This window comes from Cucumis sativus, chromosome 1 (assembly GCF_000004075.3).
Source record: "Cucumis sativus cultivar 9930 chromosome 1, Cucumber_9930_V3, whole genome shotgun sequence".
NCBI lineage: Eukaryota > Viridiplantae > Streptophyta > Magnoliopsida > Cucurbitales > Cucurbitaceae > Cucumis > Cucumis sativus.
Window position 1 is genome coordinate 26,876,565 of NC_026655.2, and position 25,135 is coordinate 26,901,699.

At 34.6% G+C, this 25,135-nt stretch overlaps 3 protein-coding genes across 3 annotated transcripts; 2 read left to right on the top strand and 1 right to left on the bottom strand.

The window, feature by feature from the left end:
* Positions 1-1,172: 1,172 nt before the first annotated feature.
* LOC101219730 (protein FAR1-RELATED SEQUENCE 3) lies at positions 1,173-7,915 on the top strand. Its single transcript, XM_011661786.2, has 6 exons — positions 1,173-1,398; positions 2,821-5,141; positions 5,225-5,314; positions 5,520-5,669; positions 5,993-6,109; positions 7,218-7,915. Exons 2-6 carry the CDS (start codon positions 2,907-2,909, stop codon positions 7,254-7,256), a joined length of 2,631 nt encoding a protein of 876 aa, XP_011660088.1. The 5' UTR covers positions 1,173-1,398; positions 2,821-2,906; the 3' UTR covers positions 7,257-7,915.
* Positions 7,916-8,916: 1,001 nt separating this feature from the next.
* LOC101219335 (serrate RNA effector molecule) lies at positions 8,917-17,274 on the bottom strand. Its single transcript, XM_004144030.3, has 12 exons — positions 16,695-17,274; positions 15,502-15,614; positions 14,633-14,690; positions 12,830-12,904; positions 12,666-12,740; positions 12,546-12,593; positions 12,291-12,359; positions 11,400-12,203; positions 11,272-11,320; positions 10,433-10,707; positions 10,169-10,351; positions 8,917-9,534 (listed from the first exon to the last, which is right to left on the bottom strand). Exons 1-12 carry the CDS (start codon positions 17,138-17,140, stop codon positions 9,474-9,476), a joined length of 2,256 nt encoding a protein of 751 aa, XP_004144078.1. The 5' UTR covers positions 17,141-17,274; the 3' UTR covers positions 8,917-9,473.
* Positions 17,275-22,285: 5,011 nt separating this feature from the next.
* Positions 22,286-24,057, top strand: LOC101204062 (60S ribosomal protein L30). The gene is made up of 5 exons (XM_011661787.2): positions 22,286-22,445; positions 22,566-22,671; positions 23,070-23,171; positions 23,606-23,674; positions 23,761-24,057. The coding sequence occupies exons 1-5, from the start codon at positions 22,425-22,427 to the stop codon at positions 23,796-23,798; spliced, it is 336 nt and encodes a 111-aa protein (XP_011660089.1). The 5' UTR covers positions 22,286-22,424; the 3' UTR covers positions 23,799-24,057.
* Positions 24,058-25,135: the final 1,078 nt, after the last annotated feature.

Below are 25,135 nucleotides of genomic sequence, written 5' to 3' on the forward strand. Positions count from 1 at the left end.
TATCTATAGTATACATAAAATTATGGATGAGGAAAAACTTTTTGTTTTCAATTTTGTCATTTTTCTTAATAGATTTGTTTGTTTCTTACATTTGGGTTTTATTGTAATTTATTTTTATTTATTTTTTAATTTGAAATTAATTATTAATAAATACTTTGGTATTAATAATTTTAACTTTTTCTCTTCAATTAATTATATCACTAAAATTTCTCTAAAACCATTCAAATCTTTTTATCTCTCACCTATTCACATTTCAAATTCTCTCCTATTAATTATTTTTGTAATTATTTCAATCTTTCAAACTCCTTTTTCTTTTCTATGCAAGTTCACAACAAAAAAGTGAGGATGTGAAAAAATTAGTCTTCCAACAAATTTAAATGAAGATTTGTGAGCCAAGGCTGCGACAAAAGCTCACAAACCTTCATTAGACTTTTGTGATGTCTGGAAGCAAGCAATCAATCCAATAGAAAAGATGCAGATAAATTGATGAGGATTCAATGATGAAAATGTAAAAGTGGGAGACTAAAGAGACAACGACCAGGAACGTCATTTCCAAAAAATAACAAAGTGACATGCGTATGTCAAAGAATTATTTTTCAGTTTTTAATTATTGCTTTGTATTTAAGTACGTTTTTGATGTAGAGATGTAAAACGTGTTTACCACAATAATATTTCATGGATAATGAGGAATCTAAGGAAAAAAATTGTTTCTCTATTTGTATTATTTCAACAATATATTTTTTAGTTATAATTCTTGAAAATTTGGTTAAATAATTATAATTATTGAATATGTTAGAAATACATAAAATATATAAAATTAGCACAAATGTCTAAATAATAATAAGTGAACGTCAACGTCCAAAATTTCAATTCATTTAAACATTTCATATGTAATTGATATATATAAAAAAAAATATTCATTGATATAAAGTTTGATTGAATTGATTGTTTCGTAGTCATACTATCAAATTCTTTATATCTTTTAGTTGATTTGATTTATATATACCTAATAAAAATTCATTTAAAAAGAGTGAAAAAGCAAAAAACAAAAAAACCAAATTTGAAAAATAGTTTCACTTACAAAAGAGGAAAGGAAAGAAAATAAGAAAACTGATGGTATGGAGTGTGATAGACGATTATACCACTTGAGCATTCACAAAAAATGATGAACATAATTGGAACCCACAAAATCTCCCAAAAAGAACTCCACGTGCCCTCTTTCCATTCGTCTGTCAGCAGATTAGAATACATGATGGCACATCCGATTACTCTCTAAACCACCTCGATCGCGCCTCTCTCTCTCTCATCGTTTTTCCTTCTCCTCCTCTTCACGGCCACCATCCTCCGTCACTTCAGCCTTCGCCAGTCACCGGCCGGTCAACACTGTGAACGTATTAAGTATGCTTACTTCCATGATTTCCCTCTTGTTAATTCTCCTCTCTTTCAGTTTCTAGGGTTTAATTCTGTTTTTCTTTCTCTATGATGCCATAGGGCTCTGGTTTTATTCGATTGTAGTTTGTAATTGCGGTGTTTTTTTTTTTTTTTTTGTTTAATGAGATATGCGTTTAAAATGGGATTTGGGTTTGTTAGTTCTCGGTGTATTGAGTTTCTTAACTATGAAAAGTTTTGTGCTTTCTATTTAAAATGTGACATTATTTTTTCTTATTGTCAATTGCAATGTTTTTAATTTAATTACTTTATTTTGTTTCTAAATTATAGGTATTGGTTCCTTTTCTGTTTACTACGAAGGAATTTTGGTGTTAAATGTGTGGGAATTGACAGTGTGATCATGATAAAGTGAGGTGCTTATCGTATTTTAGATGCTTGAATAAGTGATTTTATATGTATTTGTATTGTACTGTTAGCAATAATAACTTGTGCGATGGATTGCACTTGTTAGATATAAGCATCTTCCAAGATGTTTATTGCTTTATGGAGATTTCAACAGTTTGTGGGTTGGACTCCCATTCCGGGTTCTGCTGATTTTGATGTTGGCCTTTTGCTTTCAAGGGCAATTAGTCACTAAGTAACAGAGTTTTTGAAGGTTCAGTTTGTTGGTGGCTGAACCTAGAAAGGTCAATTCCAATTACTTTCTGTTGAGATGTTGAGAGTCCCACTTCGGAAAAACCAAGAGACTCACACTCCTTATAGATAGATGAGCTACTCCTCTCATAGCCAATTTTGAGATGGAATCCCATACTGTCAAACACTTTCTTTCAAAGAAGACACCTGTTTACGTGTCTATGATCCGCAACCTCAGTGATGTGATATTTGGAAAGAAATTGAGCAAGAATTTTAATCAAGTTCTTCACTTCCTAACTCCTCTCTCTCTCTCTCTCTCTCTCTCTCTCTCTCTCTCTCTCTCTCTCTCTCTCTCTCTCTCTCTCTCTCTCTCTCGTGTAATCTTTCTGTTTCCAAATGCTTTTTGGTGGATTCATTGTTGACTTCTGGTGGTATGTTGTTGGAGCTTTTTGCAATTATTTTAGATTAAGGATAATGGTGACTTTTTGGAATGTTGGCTACCTCTCCATCTTTTAGGGAAATCTAGACACTGATTTGTAAATTTGAAAATGTGGCAGATGTTAATGAGTTTTGGAATTGAACTTCTTTCTAATATAAATTTCTTGTGGCCTTCTGTTACTAAATATTTATGGAGTGTGTGTCTTGGGTTTTGGAACAAAATGAGGTTTTGTGAAGACTTTTGTCACCATGTGGTGAAAAGTTGGCTGTATCAGTAATTTATAATTGACTGTTTTCTCTGTCGTGAGCTCTTACGGACTGCAACTTAATGATATTTTTTTATTTGAAATTTTGTTGCAGATTGCATTTAGATTCCATTGGGAGCAAAAATGAATGGCCTTTTCCCTTATATATTGGGTACATAACTCGGATTTGCAGTGGATTAAATGGATGAAATGGTTGAAGTTGATGGGTTAGCCCATCCTGCAGTTGTAGATGATAGTGATGTTGACCCTCATGAAGGTGAAATTAATACTGTTGAAGATTCTGGTCTTCATGATGAAGATGGAATCATTGAACCTTTTGTAGGCATGGAATTTGAATCTGAAGGCGATGCCAAGACCTTCTACGATGAGTATGCTAGACGCTTTGGTTTTAGTTCAAAACTCGGCCAACTTAGTCGTTCTAAATCTGATGGAACTATAGTTGCTAGAGAATTTGTATGTGGTAGAGAGTGTTCAAAAAGAAAATCAGCTGATAGTTGTGATGCAATGCTTAGGATAGAGTTGAAAGATCAGGATAAATGGGTTGTCACAAAGTTTGTGAAGGAGCATAGTCATTCTACAGTCAATTCTAGTAAGGTGCAGTATCTACGGCCACGCAGACATTTTGCTGGTGCTGCAAAAACCATGACTGAAGCTTACACTGGTTCGGCAGGTGTTCCCAGTGGTGTCATGTCTGTATTAATGGATGACAGCCGGGTACCTGCAGAGAAAAATCGTGGAGGTAGAACTACATCTCAAGCAGAAGTTAATCGGTCTCTTAACAATGCGTCAACTATGAATTATGCCATCAGGAATGCTGGTCGAAAGAGGACACTGGGGAGGGATGCTCAGAATATGCTGGAATATTTTAAGAAAATGCAGTCTGAGAATCCTGGATTTTTTTATGCAATACAACTTGATGACGATAATCGAATGGCTAATGTATTTTGGGCAGATGCAAGGTCTCGAGCAGCGTACAGTCATTTTGGTGATGCAGTTACATTGGATACAATGTACAGAGTTAACCAATTCAGAGTTCCATTTGCTCCATTCACTGGAGTGAACCATCATGGTCAGACGATTTTGTTTGGATGTGCTTTACTTCTTGATGAATCTGAGGCTTCTTTTGTTTGGTTATTCAAAACATTTCTAACTGCAATGAATGATCGTCAGCCCGTTTCAATTACCACTGATCAAGACAGAGCCATACATGTAGCTGTTGCTCAAGTGTTTCCAGAAGCCCGACACTGTATTAGTAGGTGGCATGTCTTAAGGGAAGGCCAGCAAAAGTTAGCTCACGTATGTCTCACACATCCAAATTTTCAAGTTGAACTTTACAATTGTATCAACTTGACTGAAACTATTGAGGAATTTGAGTCAGCTTGGAATTGTATCATCGAAAAATATAATTTAGGGAGAAATGATTGGCTCCTATCATTATATAATGCACGTGCTCAGTGGGTTCCTGTATATGTTCGTGATTCATTTTTTGCTGTTATATCGCCTAATCAAGGATATGATAATTCCTTTTTTGATGGATACGTGAATCAGCAGACCACATTACCATTGTTCTTTAGACAATATGAACGAGCTTTAGAAAATTGGTTTGAAAAGGAAATAGAAGCAGATTTTGATACAATGTGCACGACACCTGTACTGAGGACACCATCTCCTATGGAGAAACAGGCAGCAAATCTTTATACGAGGAAAATTTTTGCAAAATTTCAAGAGGAGCTTGTTGAAACTTTTGTCTACACTGCAAATCGAATTGAAGGTGATGCAGCTCTTAGCACTTTCAGGGTTGCTAAATTTGAAGATGATCAAAAGGCATATGTTGTCACATTGAATTTTCCAGATATGAGAGCTAATTGTAGTTGTCAAATGTTCGAGTATTCAGGCATCCTTTGCAGACATGTATTGACAGTCTTCACAGTAACTAACGTTCTTACATTACCATCTCATTACATCTTGAAAAGATGGACAAGGAATGCAAGGAGTGGACTTGGATCGGATGAGCGTGCTATTGAGTTACATGGCCAGGAGTCTTTATCGTCAAGGTTCAATAATTTATGCCGAGAAGCAATCAGGTATGCAGAGGAAGGGGCAACTGCTCTAGAGACTTATAATGTTGCCATGACTGCACTTAAAGAAGCTGGGAAAAGAGTGGCCATTGTCAAGAAGAATGTAGCAAAAGTTACACCTCCTAGCTCTCAGGTTAGTGGGGCTGGCTATGATGAGAGGAAGACCTCAGCTTCAGCATCAGATACGACTCCACTGTTGTGGCCTCGTCAAGATGAAGTTATGAGACGATTTAATCTTAATGATGCTGGTGCTCCTGTCCAATCTATTGCTGATTTGAATTACCCACATATAGCCCCTGTGTCTCTTCACCGAGATGATAATCCTCCTGACCACATGGTTTGTTCTCATTTAATTTTGCTTATTTCTTGGTTCAGAATTGTGAGCATGGGTACAGTTTCTAATATTTTCTATTTGGTTAGGCTGTTCTTCCTTATCTGAAATCAATGACTTGGGTGATGGAGAATAAAAATTCAACCACAGGAAATAGAGTTGCTGTTATCAACCTGAAGGTACTAAAAGACATGATTTTCTTTTCCTGAACTGTGATTTCAAAGAACTTGTAAGAAGTTATGATATATTTAGGTTGTCTGTTCTGATCTCATTTGTTTAACTCAACTCTGATCCGGGTTGCTACTATTATAACTCAGTACGTATTTGAAATTCACTGTCTCGCCTATTAACAGTAAGCTTCTTTGTTACAATTGCACATTGTAGCTGCAAGACTACAGTAGGAGTCCATCTGCAGAATCGGAAGTTAAGTTTCAACTCTCAAGGGTTTCACTGGAGCCAATGTTGAGGTCTATGGCATACATCAGTGAACAGCTATCAACACCAGCTAACAAAGTTGCTGTCATCAACTTGAAGGTACAATACCAAATACATCTAATTTTTTTTAAAGTTACCTGATTTTTATGTCTCAAATAAGTGCTAGGTTCTAGTAATGAAGCATTCAGTGCTCCTTCTAAATATTAGCAATGATCCTATTTTAGAAGCACGAAGGATATGTAGTGTCCTTTTCATGGTTCGGGAGGGTGTTTACACGACTCTTAAGAGTTCTGGTGTCTCTTTATGTATGCTATATGTGCATTGCATTTTTACTTATAAATGCGTTGTGGTCACTTTTTCTGAAAGCTATACGTGCTATATTTTACTCATAAATGCATGTTCTGAAATCAATTCCATCTCAGCTTCAAGATACTGAGACAACTTCTGGAGAGTCCGAGGTTAAGTTTCAGGTCTCTAGAGATACATTGGGTGCAATGTTAAGGTCAATGGCCTACATTCGTGAGCAGCTTTCAAATGCTGTGAGTATTTTCTTGCCAAGATTTTGTCTTTCTTATTTTCTTTTCCTTTAGTGTACAGAGGATCATGACAACTGGTTTAATGTTAATCAATTTGTCAACACATATTTACAAGTAGATAACTTCATCAATGAATTGTTGGTTACCCATTTGGAGTGTCCATACATTTTGACGTACATTGCGATGTTTTGTTGATATCCCCTAAGGAATTGACAATGCAACATTTTGAGATGACTTGATCCTATGGAAGTTTAGAAAGGGAAGTGGAAATTATTGGTCCACATAGTGAACTTTATGGAAAATTTTGTTGGTTTGATATGGTCCTAATATTGTTTCCTTCTTTATGTAGTGACATGAAAATGTTCTGAATCTTTGCAACATTTTACAAGCACCTTTTTGAAATGTTATGACATTGGCAAATTTCAATTAAAAAATGGTTACTTAAGACTTAGTAGGGATTGTGCACATCCATCCTCAGAACCACAATTTTTACAATAAAAAAGGAGAATAATTAGGTTGCTACTTGCTAGGATTACATTAACAAGGCAGATAGGATTTTGTTTGTGAACGTATAGTAGCTAAACGAGTATCTAGCTTTCCAAGTGTCTTAAAAGTTGACTGGAGTTTCTTGGACTCAAGTTGTGGGAAGTGTTTTGCAAATATCAAGTGGTAAAATTTTATACAATAATCCCTAAACCCTCCAAGAGTGTTCGAGCAGCATACACAGTGACTAATCTCATAACGCAATCACTTAATTGATCCTACAATATTTGGTTGTTAGAAAACTAGTGAGTTTTAGTATCCTAAATAAGTGCCACCATAAGATTAAACCAGTCCCTCCTAGTACCATAATTTTTTTCTTCAACCAATTTTTCTTATGTTTTATTCTCTTATTGCTTATATGGTTATATATATCCTCACATTAACAGCCATCCATTTTCATATATTTTGATTCTCTCTCTTTTCTTCTCAAAGAGAGGAAAGAAAATGTAATTTGAGGAGAACCAGTTCCAAAAATTCTGGATTGGGTTTCTAGAATGCTGTTTACAACTTTTGAATGTCTGAACTGTGCTTTTCTCTGTTCTTACTTGTATCAACTCTTATTTGACAGGCTGAGACAGAACCTCTTCCAAAAAAGCAAAGGAAGTAAGGACCTCACAGAAACAACTGCACATCTTACACATCCTATATTTCTGAAACGTCCCAATGGTGATGGCTAAAATGCTTGCTACATCTCTGAAGATTCAAGAATGATTTACCCCCACCCTCTTTCATTTTTAGTCTAGGCTGTCCACATTTCCCTCTGTAAGATGTACATGTAACACTAGATTCAATCATCCATTGGTCCTAAGTTTCATCTTGTTAGGGGCAGTCAGGGACCATATTTTATGATGCCTCCATCCAATAGAATAGCTAGCTCCATTAAGTTATGCTTGTTTTCTTCTCAATTCCCGATAATTCTTGGAGATTGCTGGCTACCTCCGGCATCGGTTGCTGCTGAATGAACTGTCATTTTTCCATTCTTATTGAAGCTGCTCAAGTTCTTGCTGCCCTGCTCTCGGTTGCAACTGAGTCTGAGCTTTCAACCTCCTTGCTTTCTGATAAAAATGGAGATTGCCACAATCTGAAACCGAAGAATCTGATACTCACTTGAGTCGCTAACAAAGATTCCCCCCTGTTTTTCACGTTTGCAAAGAGGGTCCACCATATATTGTACATAAGGGTCATTGATATGTCTGCTCAAATGTGATAATAAGATATTAATTGCTGTGTTTATTAATGTGCTTTTTTATTTCTCTGTTGGATGAATCTCTATTTTTTCAGATTGATTTTTTTTCTGTCATCAAGGCATAGTTAGTTGATACTAGTAAATTGTAGATGCATAATCATTATAACTTTCTTGACACTTCTCCATTTTCGATTCAAACGATCTAAGTATTAAAGTTGATAACTTTCTATCGCTTATCCTAATATTTAAATCCAATGAGACAAAGACCAACTATTGACATCGGTCAAGATTTAACTTTCCATCTTTTTCTAATCTCAACGAAAAAAATAAGAAGAGTGTTTTTTTATTATTATTTTAAGAAAGTTGAACAATTTTTCCTTACACAAAAGAAGTGTATTTATTATGCAATCATATCGAAGTGTTGTGTTAGATTTAATCTTCATCCACTTCTTTTTCTTAGTACAACTGTAATAATGAGATATTTTAAGCCTTTCTTCTATCTAGAAGGTTAGAATTCATTTCACGTAAATATGTACAAGTATCACATTTTCCTTCATACAGAAAGTATAATCAATATCATTATAACTTTGTTTTAAGTAGTTTAAAACATGTAATATCACACCTCAAGTTCAAGGATATAGAACTTGAGCAACTAGACCTTTTATTTTTATTTAAAAATATCTTATAGAATTGGACCCGTTGGGTCTACCATTCCATTCAAGTATCAACACCAAAGATTGGTAAAACATTAAGAATGACAGACATTGTATTATGGCTTAGTTCCTGAAAAACCGAATTTCGGAAAATTTTCAATTCATTAAAATTAAAACCTAAACTTACCCATCTAATTACATAAAATTGGATAAGCAACCAAACCCATTTGATCCATATACTTGAACTCAGTTCAATAAATGTCCAATATTCATTCAACTTCTACCAGAAATATTGAATATGAGAACTATAATTAGACATCTAAGATGACAAATTCACACAAGTTTCCACCTCTGGCCAACATCTGAAAAGAGAATTTAAGCACATTCTGAAATAACATCATAATAGTGCATAAAGGACAACATTCCAGTTCTACTCAAACATGTCAAATGGGGACTGAATATTCTCTAAAAATATTAATAAGATAGCATCCTAACATTACAATCTTCACTGTTAGAAGGTCTCCATGAAACAAGATTTAATATCCACAATTTTTATTACTACTTCTTGCTTTCACCAAAATCGACTATAGTAAAACCAAAAAAAATATAAAACTAAATAAGGGAATGCACACTCCTAACTTCGGAAGTTCGACAATTCGAAAGACGGGGAAATTTTTCGATTGTAAAATCTCTTGCTTTCTGGTTGAATTCCTTTTTCACTAAAAATACAGAGTGGTGGACAAAAAGAAAAGGAAAAATTAAAGTTAAATGAATGCACAATTCTCATGAAGGTATTTGTACTTGCCCACATCCAGAATGTGATAAACTCAGAGTTCAGTTTTCACTATGGGGTGAAACAAAGCAAACCTCTTCAGCAACAAGGAATACCAAACAGTGACCATTCCGAATTCGTACCAGGTTTGGAGTTGCATCCCCCCTTCTTAGAAACACAAGCGGGCCTCTAAACTTTGCCGATGCCAAATATCTACAAGCTTCTATAATCTATTACAGTGACTTCGTCCTCCGGTGCGTCTAGGTCTTGATAACTGCATGATATTTGCTGTTAGATATACATCATAAAGAATTTTCTCTGGCTGCAGGATCACCCTACAAATCAATCTATACTAAGAAGCAATGAAGCACATGTTGGGAAAATGTCAGGTCACGTAAGTGCTTAATTTCTGTAACTGGTTATATAACTCTTGGGTATTTGAAGCAAAAATGGTGAACTCCAAGGAGTTGTGAAGTTCAGGGAGTTGTGTATTCCTGAAGCCCACTGTGTAAGGAATTAATAAGATATAATATGATGTTGTTTAGTAGTGATATGGTCCAAACACCCTCTAAAGTTTCAGCAATTCCATTTTAGGACAAAGAAGATTGCTGTACAGCAATTCCATTTTAGGACAAAGAAGATGGCTTACAGCGGGAACCTAAACTGTTTACCAATCCCTCACAACTAAAAAAGTAGATCCCACTATATGCCTATGCACTTTTTTTATTTATCCGCAAGGATATGGGTATTATTTTTAAGTTGACTTTTATGAGCTGCATATAAAAATTTAGATTGACCTGCCTAGACAGTCTACTGTACCTCAATATAAGAAGGCAGGCCAATGAAAGCAACATTACAAAATGGGTAAAAGGAACCATATCAGTAGTTAAAACCTACAGCAGTTATACCTCCGTATTCGACGAGGATCCTGTCGAAAACCTGAAGATAGGGCAAGGATTGGAGCAGATCCACCTAATTGAGGTCCTGGCCTTCCATTTCTACCACCGCCCTCAAAAGGAGGTGGACCACCTTGTTCCCGCAGCATTCTCATCGCCACTTCAGGCGGAGCAGGAACAAAAGGTCCTAATGGACTGTGATAGAATGTAACATGTTAGATCACCAGGAATACAATGGGCACAAAACTGCTGAGTAATTAAGTTAAGCCAATATACCCAGCACCAGGAACAGGCATAAGCACTGGCGGCGGTATTTCAGAGGCAAAAGGAGCAACGTGTCTTCCTTGTCCGCCAAAAGAATCAAACATAGGATCATCAATGTTTCCACCATCTGTACCATCATTTGCTGATGGGAAATCACTTGATTGTGGGTTCTCAGATCTATCAAATCTGTCACCCCCATTAGCCCAATTATCCCGGTCCCTGCGATTGCCTCTGTCATCCTTCAACCGACCATCTAAGTTCATCCTACGTCTCTGTGGCTTATCCTTCTGCATAAGAAAATTGTCTCTTGATGGATTAAAAAGAAAAAGAAAGGAATGCCAAAAAATTAAATTTGATTTTATACTTGCTAGACTGCATATGTTTACATTGTCAGTCCAAAAAATGACAGTTCACACACTATAAACTAGGCATGCCAAAATCCTACAGGGAGAATACAACTCAGATCCTCATAAATGAGAAATTACCCATTAGAACAGTATGATGACGACAACAATCGCCCATGAAATGAAAAATGTGCTCTTATACCATGTTATTGTCAATAGTTGTGGATAACATACTAACATCAACACTGACCAGCCAATCTGATATCCTTTATGTATGTGTGTGTAATAGTTTTTGTTACAATATTCAATAGAAGAGGGGATTACAATTTACACACATCAAACTTGGGGGAATACATAACCTACTATTCTTCTGTCCATCTGTTTGTGTGTCGTAGGCTTTTTTTTCTTGTTATTCTTGAATGAAAACTACTAATCCAACAAAGGAAAATTTACTATCTGTTGGCATCTAATACGTTGTCACAGCAAATGCATAAATTATAAGCATACCGGGAGTGATTGTTGCATAACAGGAGTCCCTCCAGGAGCATCTGTGTCACTGTGGAGAAGGTATTAGTTAATGACATAACATCTTCCATCAACAATGAGAGAGAATTGCTGTCAGAAATTTTACTTACTTCATGTAATTTTGGAAATACAACTCTTCACGAACTTTTGAAGTCAGTTCCATCACAAGCTCTGGATGTTTCAAGTTAAGATGCTTATGAACAAACTCAGGGGCGTGAAACAGCTTAGTGCAACCCTTGGCTCCACAGCCATATTTCCATCCATATTTTTCATCTCTGATCTTGCGAACATATGGATCAAAAGCTTCAAGAGCAGCAGCCTCTATTTTATCCTTGGCAGTCATCACTTCCAACAGATCCTGACCTCTCAATCTCTCTTGCCAACGTAAGTCAAGCTTTTTCTCCCACTCGTCTGCACCACCAGCCATGTTAGAGCTCTTCCCCTCTTCTCTTACATGACGAAGACCCTTAGCTTCCCTTGTCTCGACCATTCCATAGTAATCTATACCATGGATGCGCCACAGATACGTAAGAAGTGTGTCCAATAGCTCAACGCCCTCCAAGCCTTTAACAGTTGTCAGCCCCCGTATGATTATGACTGGGCCAGAAGAGCCACCATGTGCTTTATCCCGACCTAATTTGTCATTATCAGAACCACTTAAAATATTTTCTTCTATTCCTTTCTCAGAATCAAGTTTACGGACAAGAGCTTGAGCTTGTCCAATGTCAATCTGGATTCGTCTTGGTTCAGAACTAACAGGATGGGCCTTAGGAGCAGCAGAAAGAAGATCCATTTCTTTTGCTGGTCCTCTACCATGACGCCTCCGTTTGCCATCGTTGTCTGCTTCATCATCTGAATTTGGTTCACTAGCCTGCCCAGATTTATTTGTAGCTGCTGCACTGATCCCTGGACCTCTGCATCAAAGAATAGAAAAGCGTTGGTTTACCATCACAATTGAAATTTCTTGAATCCAAACATAATTGTAGAAAGTTCAAACTTACAAGTCCAGTGTTCCACTTTGCAGGTCAAGCAAAAAATCCTTAGCAGTTCTTTGTGCAAGTTCATTCCTCCTTAACACATCATCAAAATATTAGAATAAAACACAAAAGAAAAAATAAAGAAAGAAAGAAAATATGAAAAAAGGGGGAGGAAAAAGGAGCCAATTTCATGTCCACTAACTAAAATTGATAAAATGAGTAGAAATTGACCACAACTATAAGAAGTCCATTTTTGGGGGAAGACGATGAGAAAAACACCTTTCAATGACAGTAACTAGGTTGGTTGGATGATATTTGTCTCTCAACCTAAATAGACAAAAGAGATGAATTAGGGTAAATAGCAAAAAGAAGGAAAATTCAGATGTAAAAGACAAGTACCATTCTTCATCCTTGTGAGAATCAAAAAAGGCTTGTTTCTGTGTTGTAATATACTCTGACTTGTATTCTTGATATCTGAAATAAAAAAATGAAGTTCCACAAAACTAAAAAGAACAAAACTCATACAATTAATCAAAGAAATCAAAATAACATTTAGAACATACCTGCGCTCAGCTTCAGCAGGCAGTATATCATCTTCAAGTTCTTGCATAAATTGCTTGTATGTCATCAAGCCTTCTCTGAAATCACAAATTATCAACATTGCATTGAAAATAAAGTTAAAAGAATGAAGTTAGATAACACAATTCAATAAAATTATGAGACAAAGAATACAGTGCTGGAAAAGAAGGCCTAGTTTAAGCCACAAATTTCAAACGTATTCTTATTTGTTAAATAATTATCAAAGTTGAAATTTTGATGCTTATTCAGTGATATTATTTAGTTCAATTTCAGTACGACTTGTATGGTTTCAATGACTCCTAGTCCTACTCAACAAGTTAGGAGTTCAACCTTCAAATTAAGGGGTAAGTGTCACTGAATCTGATGCTTTCCGGTGAGCATTTTTCAATAAAATACAACAACAGAGACAATTTTTAAAGGATATTACTGAACAGTCTCTCCACGGAATTAATAACATAACTATATTTTCTAATAAATGAACTTTACTTCCATATGAATAGCAATTTCATTCCAATGTACAAATCTTTGTGTAGGAAAGCATACACTTTGATTAGATAGACCACGACAAAATAAACGAAATGAGAAATCAACCCAAAACAACTCTAAGAATGATGCACACAAAGTTATTGTCCTGTACAAATCATCCGATCAATATATTTAATGAAAAGTTCAGAAACATATATAGAAACCACGAACCCTCAACTCAGCACTTCAAAGAGGCAATCGAGTACACAAGTCCTCAAATAAACAAACAAATATTCAAGGGGAAGCAGATTCAATAAGAACAAAAGTTTGATGTAGCACAAAATCAAGCATCATCTTGGAGGGAATTATCTATATTTCCTCATTGCAATTATGTTCTTAACTTATGCAAAATACCATTTGAGTTACTGTTCCAGGAGCTCCTATCAGGAGTACAAAAATAATTAAGTCACAAATTCACTGAAAGATCCTTTCTATTCCTCTTTAATTAAATATCCAAAAAGTGGTCTCAATAACATCAGTCGCAAAATCAGCAATTCAAATTTGAAAGGAACCATAAACATTGAAGGACAAAGTGCTTGATAAGCTGAGTAAAGACCACCCAAAGGCCAAAATAGTTGAGCATAACCATCTATCACTGAAGAGAAGAAATAACCCAAATGTGGTTGCATTTTAGAAAAAGGGAGAAAAGAAGGCCTGTAATACAGCATCTAGGTTTTGCCAAGTTGGGTTTCTTCCAAAAGTCAGTAATTTAACCCGGAAACAACATAATTAGAAAGGGCATGGGAAAATGTATATTTTGTACAATAAAGCTACAGAAGAAGAACGCCCATCATTTTCCCTCTTCAAGAGCCACTTCCAATAGCAATTCAAGATGTTTACACAATGTTTCTCATGCCATTAACAATCAGTTAGGTACTTAACCACCTTGGGAACCACACCCCAAAAGTCAGCTATTGAGGTGGGAGAGCCAAGCCTCTAAAGTACCACATCAGTCATCCCATTCTAACTAATGTGGAACAAAGACAACCCATACTACCTTCGTTCCTAACACAATCCACCCTTCGCACTTTGCAGTTCAAAATAAGCATTGTTTGTTTATTGCATTGTCATTATAGTTCTATTTTAGATTTACCCTGCTAGCTTGTTCATGATTAGCCCATGATATCTCACGCAGCATAGAAAATAAATCACATGTTCATAAAGAAACTCACACAATAACCCAAAGTATATTCAGATAGATAACACGAGACTGCATCCATTATGGGATCGAGATAACGAAGGAGTTGTGACTGAATGCTAACCTTTGGCCACCTCCTGGATTGAGTGCGTCACCATGCCCACCACGATTCGAATCCCAATCTGCAGAACACAGCTTAAAGAAAATAAGAAAATCAAATTGGGAGCATCACATCCATAACATTGGTCATTCAAACAAAATGATCACTGATACCAGAGACCTACAGATTTTTCTGGAAACATTTCTAGAACAATAAAACACTGAAAAAGAGAAATTGGTAATATTATTCATATATCAAATGCAAAATTGAGAACTGGAATGCAAGAAGATGTTGCAGTTCTAGTGCCCAATGTCAAAAGGTCTCAATATGTGAATTTTGAGATTTATACTGAACTTCATAGATCTAAATAAACTACAGATCCCTTATATATAGTCTACACAGTTTGGCTGACAAACATAGGGAGCTTAAGAACTCTGAAAACCATTGCACGGAAATGTATTAGCAAATAGCATGTTATTCTACCAGTACAGCATTACTAATTCCTCTTAACTTTATATGCCAAAGGAGACATAAGGATGGTATCACATCTAGACATGAGGGAAAACAATAAAGTCATTCAACAGCATAGTGTAGCATAAACGTGCACCAGAAAAGAAAATGAGGGGAAGTCTTCTCTATAAATTGGCTAAAAGGGCTGACATCGGCCAAAGACATGGGGACAAACACTATATCTCATTTCCAAACCAATGAATACTTTTGCATTCACAACAAAAAATAAGGTGAAATGTAAAATTTTCCCATTGGCCAAACTGAAATTAAGTATTTCATGTTCTATAACAACATCTCAAGAAATGAAATAGACTAAGTTTGTATCAGTATACACGAAGTCATGAAAAGGCTTAGTTTGTAGTATCAGTTAATAGAAACACCACCTTGATAGCCACCGGATGAACGACCCATGAACCGACCCATAGGTCTTTCATCAACATACCCAGGCCGGCCTCGCATTTCCCGCTCATATCCCCCACCATAATCATAACCAAACCTTGAAATAAGATAAAGTAGATGGATAAATAAATAAATAAAACGTATTAATACTTAAATGACAGCATCTAAGCATTAGTCAACAAATAAGAAAACGTTTGAAATTTGTGGCTTAAACTAGGCCTCTTTTCCAGCACTGTATTGCTTTATCTCATAATTTTATTGAATTGTGTTATCTAACTTCATTCTTTTAACTTTATTTTCAATGCAATGTTGATAATTTGTGATTTCAGAGAAGGGAATGCTATGCCCACAATCATTATACGAGGGATGGCTTTTTAAGGGAAAAAGAACTTTGATTAAAACTCAAAATAAGAACTAAATCCAAATATTCGAGAAAAGATATAAAAATTCAGAACCAAATCCACAAACACATTAGTTATTTAAAAAGTACCGGGAGCAAAGTGAGCATAGGTATCCATTGTAATAGAAAGTACGACTGAGCTCATTAAGTTAAACGTCATGCACTTACACCAAGGGAGGGATTAGAGGGAAAAGAGAGAATGGGGATTGAGAAAATACAAGACACGTGCACTAGCGTCTCTGATTGTTGAGACCATTAAGCAAAACATAGAAGCCCTACTACAACTTTGTCCAACAAACAGAGCAAAAAATATGGAATGAACCATTATAAGCAAAACATAGAATGGTTCATTCCCTATATATCTATTGAACATTGAATGGGTTGAATTTGAACCAATGAAGCTCAAAATGGGATGAACCACTTTGTCTCAAACGAAATGGGAAGAACCATTTATCTTAAAGGCTGTGTGTGGAACATTATTTGTCGCATGCGTAATGTGCTCGTTGAGTTAAGATTTTTTGTTCAAAGTGGCTTTCAGCGTCAGTTTATTGTTCAAACAAAGGACCTTAAAAGTTTTTAGTGACAATGCCAAGAAGTTTGAGGGTAAGAAATTAGAATCCCAAAACCCAGAAATAACAAGAAAATTCTTATCATTTAAAAAAAATGGACTCAATAATCTGCGAATGCCATTTCAATTTCAAATGCAATAAATTCAGCTTCTAATCTTCAGAACAGCAATTAAGCTAAAAAAATCAAAACAGTTTCCCACCCACTCACCTCCTATCACCTGGCCCAAAACCACCTCTAGGGCTTCCCTTTCTTCCATCATACCCACCATCATCTCTTCTTGAACGCTTGTAGGGTGGAGGAGGAGACCGTCTAGGAGGCGAGTGTCTACGATCCCTGTAAGGCGGTGGAGGACTAAGACTGCTCCGACGTTTATAATCCCTATCTCTATCTCTATCCCTGTCCCTCGGAGGCAGCGAAGGCGGAGAACGATTACGATCGTAATTATCACCACGTCGATTGGGAGGACGATCAAAATCCCGGTCGTCTCTCCTATCTCTCTCATCTCTATCCCTTCTTCTGGAGGGAGGAGGCGGAGCAGCAGGAGGGTGTGACTGGGGCGAGGAATGAGGTTGCTCGTCAGAAGATTTCTCTTGGCGATCACGACGGCGGTCCAAGGACTCGTCGGCGGCGGCCATGTTCATAACCTCGGCCATGATTTGAGAAAACAATTGAAGAAGATGAAGATGAAGAAGAAGAAGAAGAAGAAGAAGGAATGAAACCCTAAAACGAAAGCAAGGCGTCGGAGAAGTGAGGTCGAGAAAGTCCGGAGTTTCATTCACTGATCTGACAAGCGTGTGAGATTAATCCCATACGGTAGCTCCTACGTTTTTATTTATGGTGCTTTTTTACAATTTTAATGACGTGTCATGTTATGATTGGAAAAGGTTGCCACGTAAGTAACGTTGTCGCATGCGTCGGACGGGGTTATTTTCGACTTTTTACCTGTACCCTTACCTCACTTTTCTATATCCGCCTCGTTGCCCTTGTGTGGAATGTACCCACTGGTGCATTTCCTCTTTTACGAAACTATCCCTACTATCAATTGAGTTCTAATTTTCAAAATATTATGATTTACATATTTTAAGATCCATTTTGGTTCGTAATTTGTTTTTTTATTTTCATATTTTCATAAACAAAAATACATTGAAAACAATTGTAATGTTTTTGTATACTAATTTTCAATAACAATTTTTTCATTACACTCCATTTTTACTTCTATTTTTTATTATTTTCTTTTTTATTCTGTTTTTAAAAATTATGGACTGATAATTATATTTTCAAATTTACACTTTTATAGATTTTAATTTTTGAATTCAAATTTCAAAAATGTTAATATAAAACCAAATGAGTTTCAACACAGTGAAAAAAAATTGTTTTTATTTTTCTTAGATTTTTTATTTTTTTGAAACTTTTTTTTTATCACGAACCAAATAAAACGTAGGTATGAATTTTCGTTTTAAATTTAGTTTTCATTCTACTCACTAATAAGTTTTGTGTTGATTTCGTTCTAGATTTTAATCGTTTATAATTTTTTCCTCAAATTTCAACGATGTTTATCGTAAGCTTCAAATGGTTATCATTTGGGTTTTGAATTTAGTTTTCGTTCCCTATTTTTGTTGAGTTCTATATTTGAATAATTTACATTCATACTCACTTTTACTAATACTAGTTAAGAAACGGATGCAATGCAGTACAATGAATAAATTGTGTAGTTTTAATTAGTTTATTTTTAATAATAATTTTGAAATACGGTAAATAAAAATAGAAGTTATATAATAGAATAATTTTAGTTTTAATATTTTCATATTACTTTTTTAAAAAACAAAAAATATTTTATCTAGTTTAAAGAGGGAAAAAAGTGTTTTAGTAATTAAATTATTGAATTAATGTGTTAATATTCCACTTTTTGTAATGTATATAATGCAACAATCTTGGGTTTAGTGTTTTTAAAGTTGAAACAATTTGTTTTATCGTATTAATTTTTACTTTTATTCAATTAATTTTTAAAAAATTTGGATCTCATTAGTTAGGTTATTTTTTAAGAATATAAATGCATGTATTTATTTTGTTTTTCTTTTACACATTCATCTCACATATACTTGAACGAATCACTAATGTAACATACTTCAATTTCGAACAAATGCATCTTATCTCGGAGAGTCATGTTCCATCAACATCAAATGTGTTAAGTCATCTTATAAATTTCACTCAAAAAATTACAACCACTCGAGAAAGGGTGATATAAATCTTATGAAAAACATGGGGATAAAATGAGCATGCATGTAAAGACTTTTCCTATCTAACCCCTTTTATAGAGATGGAGAAAGAGATTAAAAACAAAACAAACCAAAAAACTTTGTGTGAAACTTGTTTCTTACAAATAGAAAATCATTCATATGTGATAGTTGTTTCTATTTCTTAGTTTTTTTAGTCAAAGTATATTTTTAAAAGAAACAAAATTTAAAACTAAAATAAAAAGAAAGAGGAATCGTGGAAAGTGAACAAAATTGTTGCCATCAGCCCACGACATAAAAAAACCACAAATATAATAGAAAAACAAGGTAAATTATTTATATTCCATAGAATGAAAAAAAACTACTAAACGATAAAAATCGATTATACTTGGTTTTTTATGAAGTGTAAATATTTGTTAGAATTTGTGTCATAAAACTCATAGTTTTTAAAATTTGAAACAATATCTATTGAAAAAAGTGGTTAATTGTTGAGGGTTTATCACTTGAAATGAACACTATAATCTTGAATCAAATAAACTAAGGTCTTCAAGTTATATTGTGTAAACTTGAACTTTTTATATAGAATAAACATGGATCAAGTTCAAGTATATAGCCTAAACGGTTTATAGTCTATGAATAAGGTTGAACACCTTATTCTATAGACACTATGGATGTGAATCGTTTTGTAGTAAGTACAGACGATGTAATACCGAATCATTCATGTAGAAACATAGTCACTTTTACGCTATAACACAGTTTACTATATAAAATTGATTATTTTGATTATTTGTGACCTAGATAACTTACTCTTAGTCCTTAGCTTACTATATAGTCACTTTTACGCTATAACACAATCTACTATATAAAACTGGTTATTTCGATTATTAGTGATCTAGATAATTTAATCTTAGTCTTTATCTAACTATGAACTTCTATTCACATGAAATTTCTTATACTTGCATATGTATGAATAGTTCTTCAGAGATGGTCCAATAAGCCTCTTATTTAAGGCGTGAGACTGAGTGGATAATTTGGGACATAGGTGCAAGACGAAATTCACTCATGTCCATTACAAGGTTAGTAGATAGGTTATTCCATTAAAGATTGAATTAAAGTAGTGAACAATAGGTCTCACCCTCGGTCCGAGAAAGATTCAGTTTACATGTAGGACCTTAAACCAACTGTTCAATATGGATTAGTGAGACTTAAGGAACAAAATGTAATTTTTCAGCAGAGATTACAAACAATTTGTGAAATATTAACCTACTAATCATAGTTATATCAAATGGACACAAATATATCTATAGTGAGAAAAGTGCAACTACTGAACTTTAGTGGAATGACATGTTAGTCAATTAATATTGATTAGCTAAGTCTAAAAGAGTTTAATCAGTTAATTTCATGTCGTTGAAGTCCATGACCTATAGGTCCATTAGTATGAAGCCCTCATTCTGAAGTAAATGGGTTGTAAATAAAGATTTATGCAAGGAAGGAAGTTGTAAACTACTAAGTATAAGTATCGTGTGTTTTGAGGAAAAGTAAGTGTTTTGGTTAAGCAACTCGAGGAAGGAATGTGTTGCTTTTTGAGATAGGTAAGGAAGAGATAGACAAGGAAAAAAAGTTGAGAAGGGGTGATGGCTCGTTAATCCAGATTAGTCAGCAAGATGCGTGTTGGGTTAAAGTTATGCATGGTTAGGAAAAAAATATTAAACCTATATGAGTAAAGTACTAAGTTGGAGCTATCAAGCTAAGATGAGTTTAAGAATGATCAATCTAGTTTATGATTGGTGTAAACAACCTATGAGTTCAAAAGGAGAGCTACAAATAAAATTTGAAAAGTACTAAGTTATGTTAAGAGAGTTCATACAAGAAGAAGAGAGCTTAACTTAAGTTAGGCATTAAGAAGGGATTTGGAGGAAACGTTCTAGCTTTATGAGTGACTCCTTCAATAAAAGATCAAAGTTTTATAAAACTTTCCTTTCAAAGTCGTGTTATGTTATGTATAGCTACCAAGGCAACATGTTAGGCGAGATGAGGTTGTCATAGGCGACAAGAGGTGTCAAGGTTAGCATGTGATTAGACCCCTAGGTACTTGCACTCACCGGTACCAAACATGTCGCCCATGCTCGTGTGCCAGTCATGCCAACATGTCATTTTGGTGCATTTTTTATATTTTTGCAAATTTTTTTGGCAAAGTTTGGATATTCTCTGAACCTAAGGAATTAACTTGGATTTAAATATCATTCTTTCAGGCCAATAGAAGATTGAACAAATTTATAGGCCAAGGATTTAGCTCTTATATGTGAGTGACAAAGCATATTTCAAAATGTTTGAACATGCTTTGAGTTTGATCTAATTTACAAGCTATTTCTAAAGCATGTGATTTATATAAAGTATTTGATAAACATGAATTACTGAGGTGAATTTTTGGCTATCAAAAGGAAATGAGTTTGTAAAAAGCTTTAGCAAGACATGGTTTATGGTTTGAGGTATTGTTTTCAAAGCTTATGGTTTTACACATGTATTAGTTTATACAAAGTTATCTTGTTACAATTACAACCCTACAGAGTATGATATTAGGCATTGAGGAATTTTGAGGTAGGGACACCTATCTTTTAGGTAGTATTGGGGATGCTCATCTATGAGGGGCCGATAGTATCGATCTTAGTCTGCTATTTGAACTGATGATTATGTTGGTGATTTGGTATTGATCAGCTCAACCATCTCTTGAGGATCTGATATCTAGTATAGATGAGAAAAAACCCGAGATTTATAAATGTTTTACTGTGCTTATTTGCCTTGACATTTTACACTACTCTTGTTTCTAAAACATAGTCACTTGCTTGGATTTTTAGCTAATTCTTTCAAAATTGTTTACCACTTTATAGGTAGAGATCATATTCCCAAGGCCTGATACATTGTTGTCTTTTTACTAGTTGGTCATGTATTTTCTTCAGTATGTTGTTGGGTTATTTATACTTATAAGTACATACAGTCTTGTAAATATGGCTAAGTTTTAGAGGGCTGGTTCTTGTAACTAAGGAATCTATGGTATGTATTAATAGTATATGTAAGACTTCGTCTTGAAAAGTCATCATAAAATGGGTTGCAGTTGAGTTCTTTCATTACATCTTTCTCTAGACTTGTGTTATTTGCTTTCACATAAATTTCAAGTACAACGGGGTTAGAGGTTAGTGTTAGTAAGTATTGTTGAGAAATGAACAATATCTGTTGGCCTCACATTATCTACATTATCTCTCGAATCGAATGAAGTGGTGGTTCGGAAGGGGATGTGACAGTTTGACCCACCAATTTTTGAAGGTAAGTGTTTAACAAACATGTGTAGTTGTTTCCATTTTTCTTTATATTACATATTTATTGGAAAACTTCAACCTACAATTTATAAATACTATGTCATTAGTTATTTCAAAAATTGACTTCTTTGAAAGGTATTATTAAGTACAACTTGAGGGAGAGTTGAACCCGTAACATCTATCCTCGGGAGCATACAAATATTAGTCGATATCAACGGTTGGAAAAAAAAAAAGATTTTTGAACCTAAAAGACCAACTTTAAAAATTGGGCCTAACGGATCAGCATGAGGCCCAAGTTTTAGGCTAACCCTTTCGGTGCTCTATATATATTTTTCTGAATTAGGGTTTTTGGCCGTTCAGTTGGCGAGTACAGCTTCGAATCTTCAATCATGGTGGCCGCAAAGAAGACGGTATGTTTCTTCTTCCCCCTCTGGCCAACCTCCGTTCTTAGTTCTTCCATTTTCAATTTGATCTTTGCTAGCTTTGAAGTGCTCTGACATTTTTCTTTCTTGTTGCGATGCCTTGAACAGAAGAAGACCCATGAGAGCATCAACAACAGACTCGCTCTCGTCATGAAGAGTGGGAAATACACCTTGGGATACAAAACCGTCCTCAAGACCTTGAGGAGCTCTAAAGGTAATCTATTGATTAAGCTTTCTTCTTTTTGTTACTGATCTGATCTCTAGATTTTGCATCGATGGATGTTCTGGTATCTTTTTTTTTTTAGTTTAGTTGTATTTTATTTAGGGTTTTAGCTGTAATCACTGAAAGTTTCGAGTCACAATCTTTCTGAGGATGAAAACGTCGTAAGCTGTCGATCTGAGATTTTATTTCTTACGGCATTTGATTATTCTTTTTATTCTGGTCTTCATCCATCAATCAAATAGTCGACTTAGGTATCCAATTTATGTTGTTGTACCAATTGAAATTACACTGTGCGTGGGGATCTATAGTTTCTGATTTGTTGTTCATGATTTTGTATGCCCTTAGTTTCTGCTTTTGTGGGTATATCTGATTTTTTGTTTGTTTTGCAGGTAAGCTGATCATCATTGCCAACAACTGCCCTCCACTCCGAAAGTCCGAGATTGAGTACTATGCAATGTTGGCCAAGGTTGGAGTTCACCATTACAACGGAAGTACGTTTCTAACCCTTTTATCAAAGCATTATCCTTTTTTTTTTCTTTGGCACAACATTGTCATTTAATTGCCCTTTAGAATTAGAACATGTATTTATCTACCGTCATTTTTCAACTGAGAAAATTTCTCAAAGCCTCATTAGTTACTGGACTTGTTGGATAGCTTAATGGTTTTTCCCATGTAGCTAAAGCATTTGCTTCATGTCATGGTTATGTTCATACCTTGACTCTTTGCCCCTTTTTTAAACAATAAATAGCGAGTAGAACTCTATGGAACAAGAGCATATTAATTGTCTTGGATTAGGAGAAGGCTGTAACAAAAGAATCTAGGGTAATGCCTCATGTAGATCTGGATTAGAAGTTGATTACGGTGGAATAGTTTTACTTAAATTTTACTCATTGTGAACACATATCTCTTTTTTATATGTGCTCAGGCAATGTTGACCTTGGAACCGCATGTGGCAAATACTACAGAGTATGCTGCCTCAGCATTATCGATCCCGGTACATTTCTTGATTAATTCCATCTTCTACTTTTGAATTACAGCCTGAACACAATGTTCTAATTATGGTTTTCTAATGTTTTTCAGGTGATTCGGATATTATCAAGAGCATGCCCGAAAGTTAGGTTGCAACTTCTTTTTAAGATCATAGAATTTTGTTTCAGAGTTTCTTCTTGGTTTTGGGTTGAACGTAGTGATGTGTTTTTGCTTGTGAGGCATGATATTATTGAACAAATGGTTTCATTATAAACCCTTTTTTATGTTCAAGATCATCTTATTCCAGAAAACTTCCGTATCGTTATCTTGGTGCCCATTTAACAGTACAACCATGTTGCCTCCTCATATTTTTTGTTCTATTGTTATAATATTAGTGTCAATTTGACATGTTCTTATGTTGGGGCAAATTAATAAATTTTGAAGAGTGTTTCATGTGATCCTATGACTAATCCAAGGTTAGATTGAAAATGAGAATGTTAAATCTTCTCATAGATCAAATGTTGTGAGCCATGTCACGGGAGTGCTAAGATAGATTCGATGGGCTTGATAGTGACACCTATCTTTGCTCATTTCGTGTTAGTGCCTTTTTTTTTAATTTAAGAAACTCATAGTTACTTGAACTTTTTGAAATGGATAATAAATTATTGAATGTGCCAGATTTTCTAAAATAAAAATTACAATTATTACGAACCAAGGTTAGATAATTATTGAGTATAGATTTTTTTGCAAATGCAAGTAAAAAAAGTCAGATAATTGTCCTACCCAATCCTCCAATGTTTGAATTGTGAACCCTACAACTTAAATACAGTAGTAAGAGATTTGAAATAATGATGTGAATTTTCTTTTTAGAGTTCAATATTTATGATTGTAAGTTTAAGATGTTTTAGAGGCATTTTGTAATTTATTCATAAATTAGTATTGAATTGATATGTTGTAAAAAATGTATTAGCAGGTAATCTCAATGAGTAACCTATAAACATTTTAAAATATAGTCCAATTTCTAAATGTGTTATCAATAAAAACAAAAAAAATGCAAATTTGTTTTTACTAATTCCATTGTGATCGAATATATGTTTTTAAATTCTCTATCAAATAAACTAAATATGCAAATTTCATTATCTTTTATTGGTCTTTAAGTTTTGTTGGCTTTTGTCTTTTTTTTTTTAAGTTCGTTGAAAAAATAGTCTCAGTTTTGGTAATGATATTGCTTTTTGATTTTTTAGAACAAGAAACATGAATAAGTGATAACTGTTTTTGTTTCTTTTTTTAAAATAACTATTTATCGTTTCTTATTTATTTTTATTTTTATTCACATCTAATTCACTTAAATATTATATCACTCACTTTATCAAACATAGATAGAAAAGTCTTACAGTATCTCATGGATTGAGGTATATAGAACAAAGTCGGCGAGGAAGAAGAAAGTCGGCGAGGAAGAAGACAGGAATCCATGATGAAGAGGAGG

What these genes read in the sequence shown, in the direction of transcription:
- LOC101219730 (XM_011661786.2), top strand. Translation starts at nt 2,907, where the DNA reads ATGGATGAAATGGTTGAAGTTGATGGGTTAGCCCATCCTGCAGTTGTA. An exon ending in TTGCTGTTATCAACCTGAAG is followed by an intron (nt 5,315 to 5,519) that starts GTACTAAAAGAC and finishes TGCACATTGTAG; the next exon opens with CTGCAAGACTACAGTAGGAG. An exon ending in TTGCTGTCATCAACTTGAAG is followed by an intron (nt 5,670 to 5,992) that starts GTACAATACCAA and finishes ATTCCATCTCAG; the next exon opens with CTTCAAGATACTGAGACAAC.
- LOC101219335 (XM_004144030.3), bottom strand. Translation starts at nt 17,140, where the DNA reads ATGGCCGAGGTTATGAACATGGCCGCCGCCGACGAGTCCTTGGACCGC. An exon ending in CTAGTTACTGTCATTGAAAG is followed by an intron (nt 12,360 to 12,545) that starts GTGTTTTTCTCA and finishes TGATGTGTTAAG; the next exon opens with GAGGAATGAACTTGCACAAA. An exon ending in TTATGCAACAATCACTCCCG is followed by an intron (nt 10,708 to 11,271) that starts GTATGCTTATAA and finishes TTTCTTATGCAG; the next exon opens with AAGGATAAGCCACAGAGACG.
- LOC101204062 (XM_011661787.2), top strand. Translation starts at nt 22,425, where the DNA reads ATGGTGGCCGCAAAGAAGACG. An exon ending in TGGTGGCCGCAAAGAAGACG is followed by an intron (nt 22,446 to 22,565) that starts GTATGTTTCTTC and finishes TGCCTTGAACAG; the next exon opens with AAGAAGACCCATGAGAGCAT. An exon ending in CCTCAGCATTATCGATCCCG is followed by an intron (nt 23,675 to 23,760) that starts GTACATTTCTTG and finishes AATGTTTTTCAG; the next exon opens with GTGATTCGGATATTATCAAG.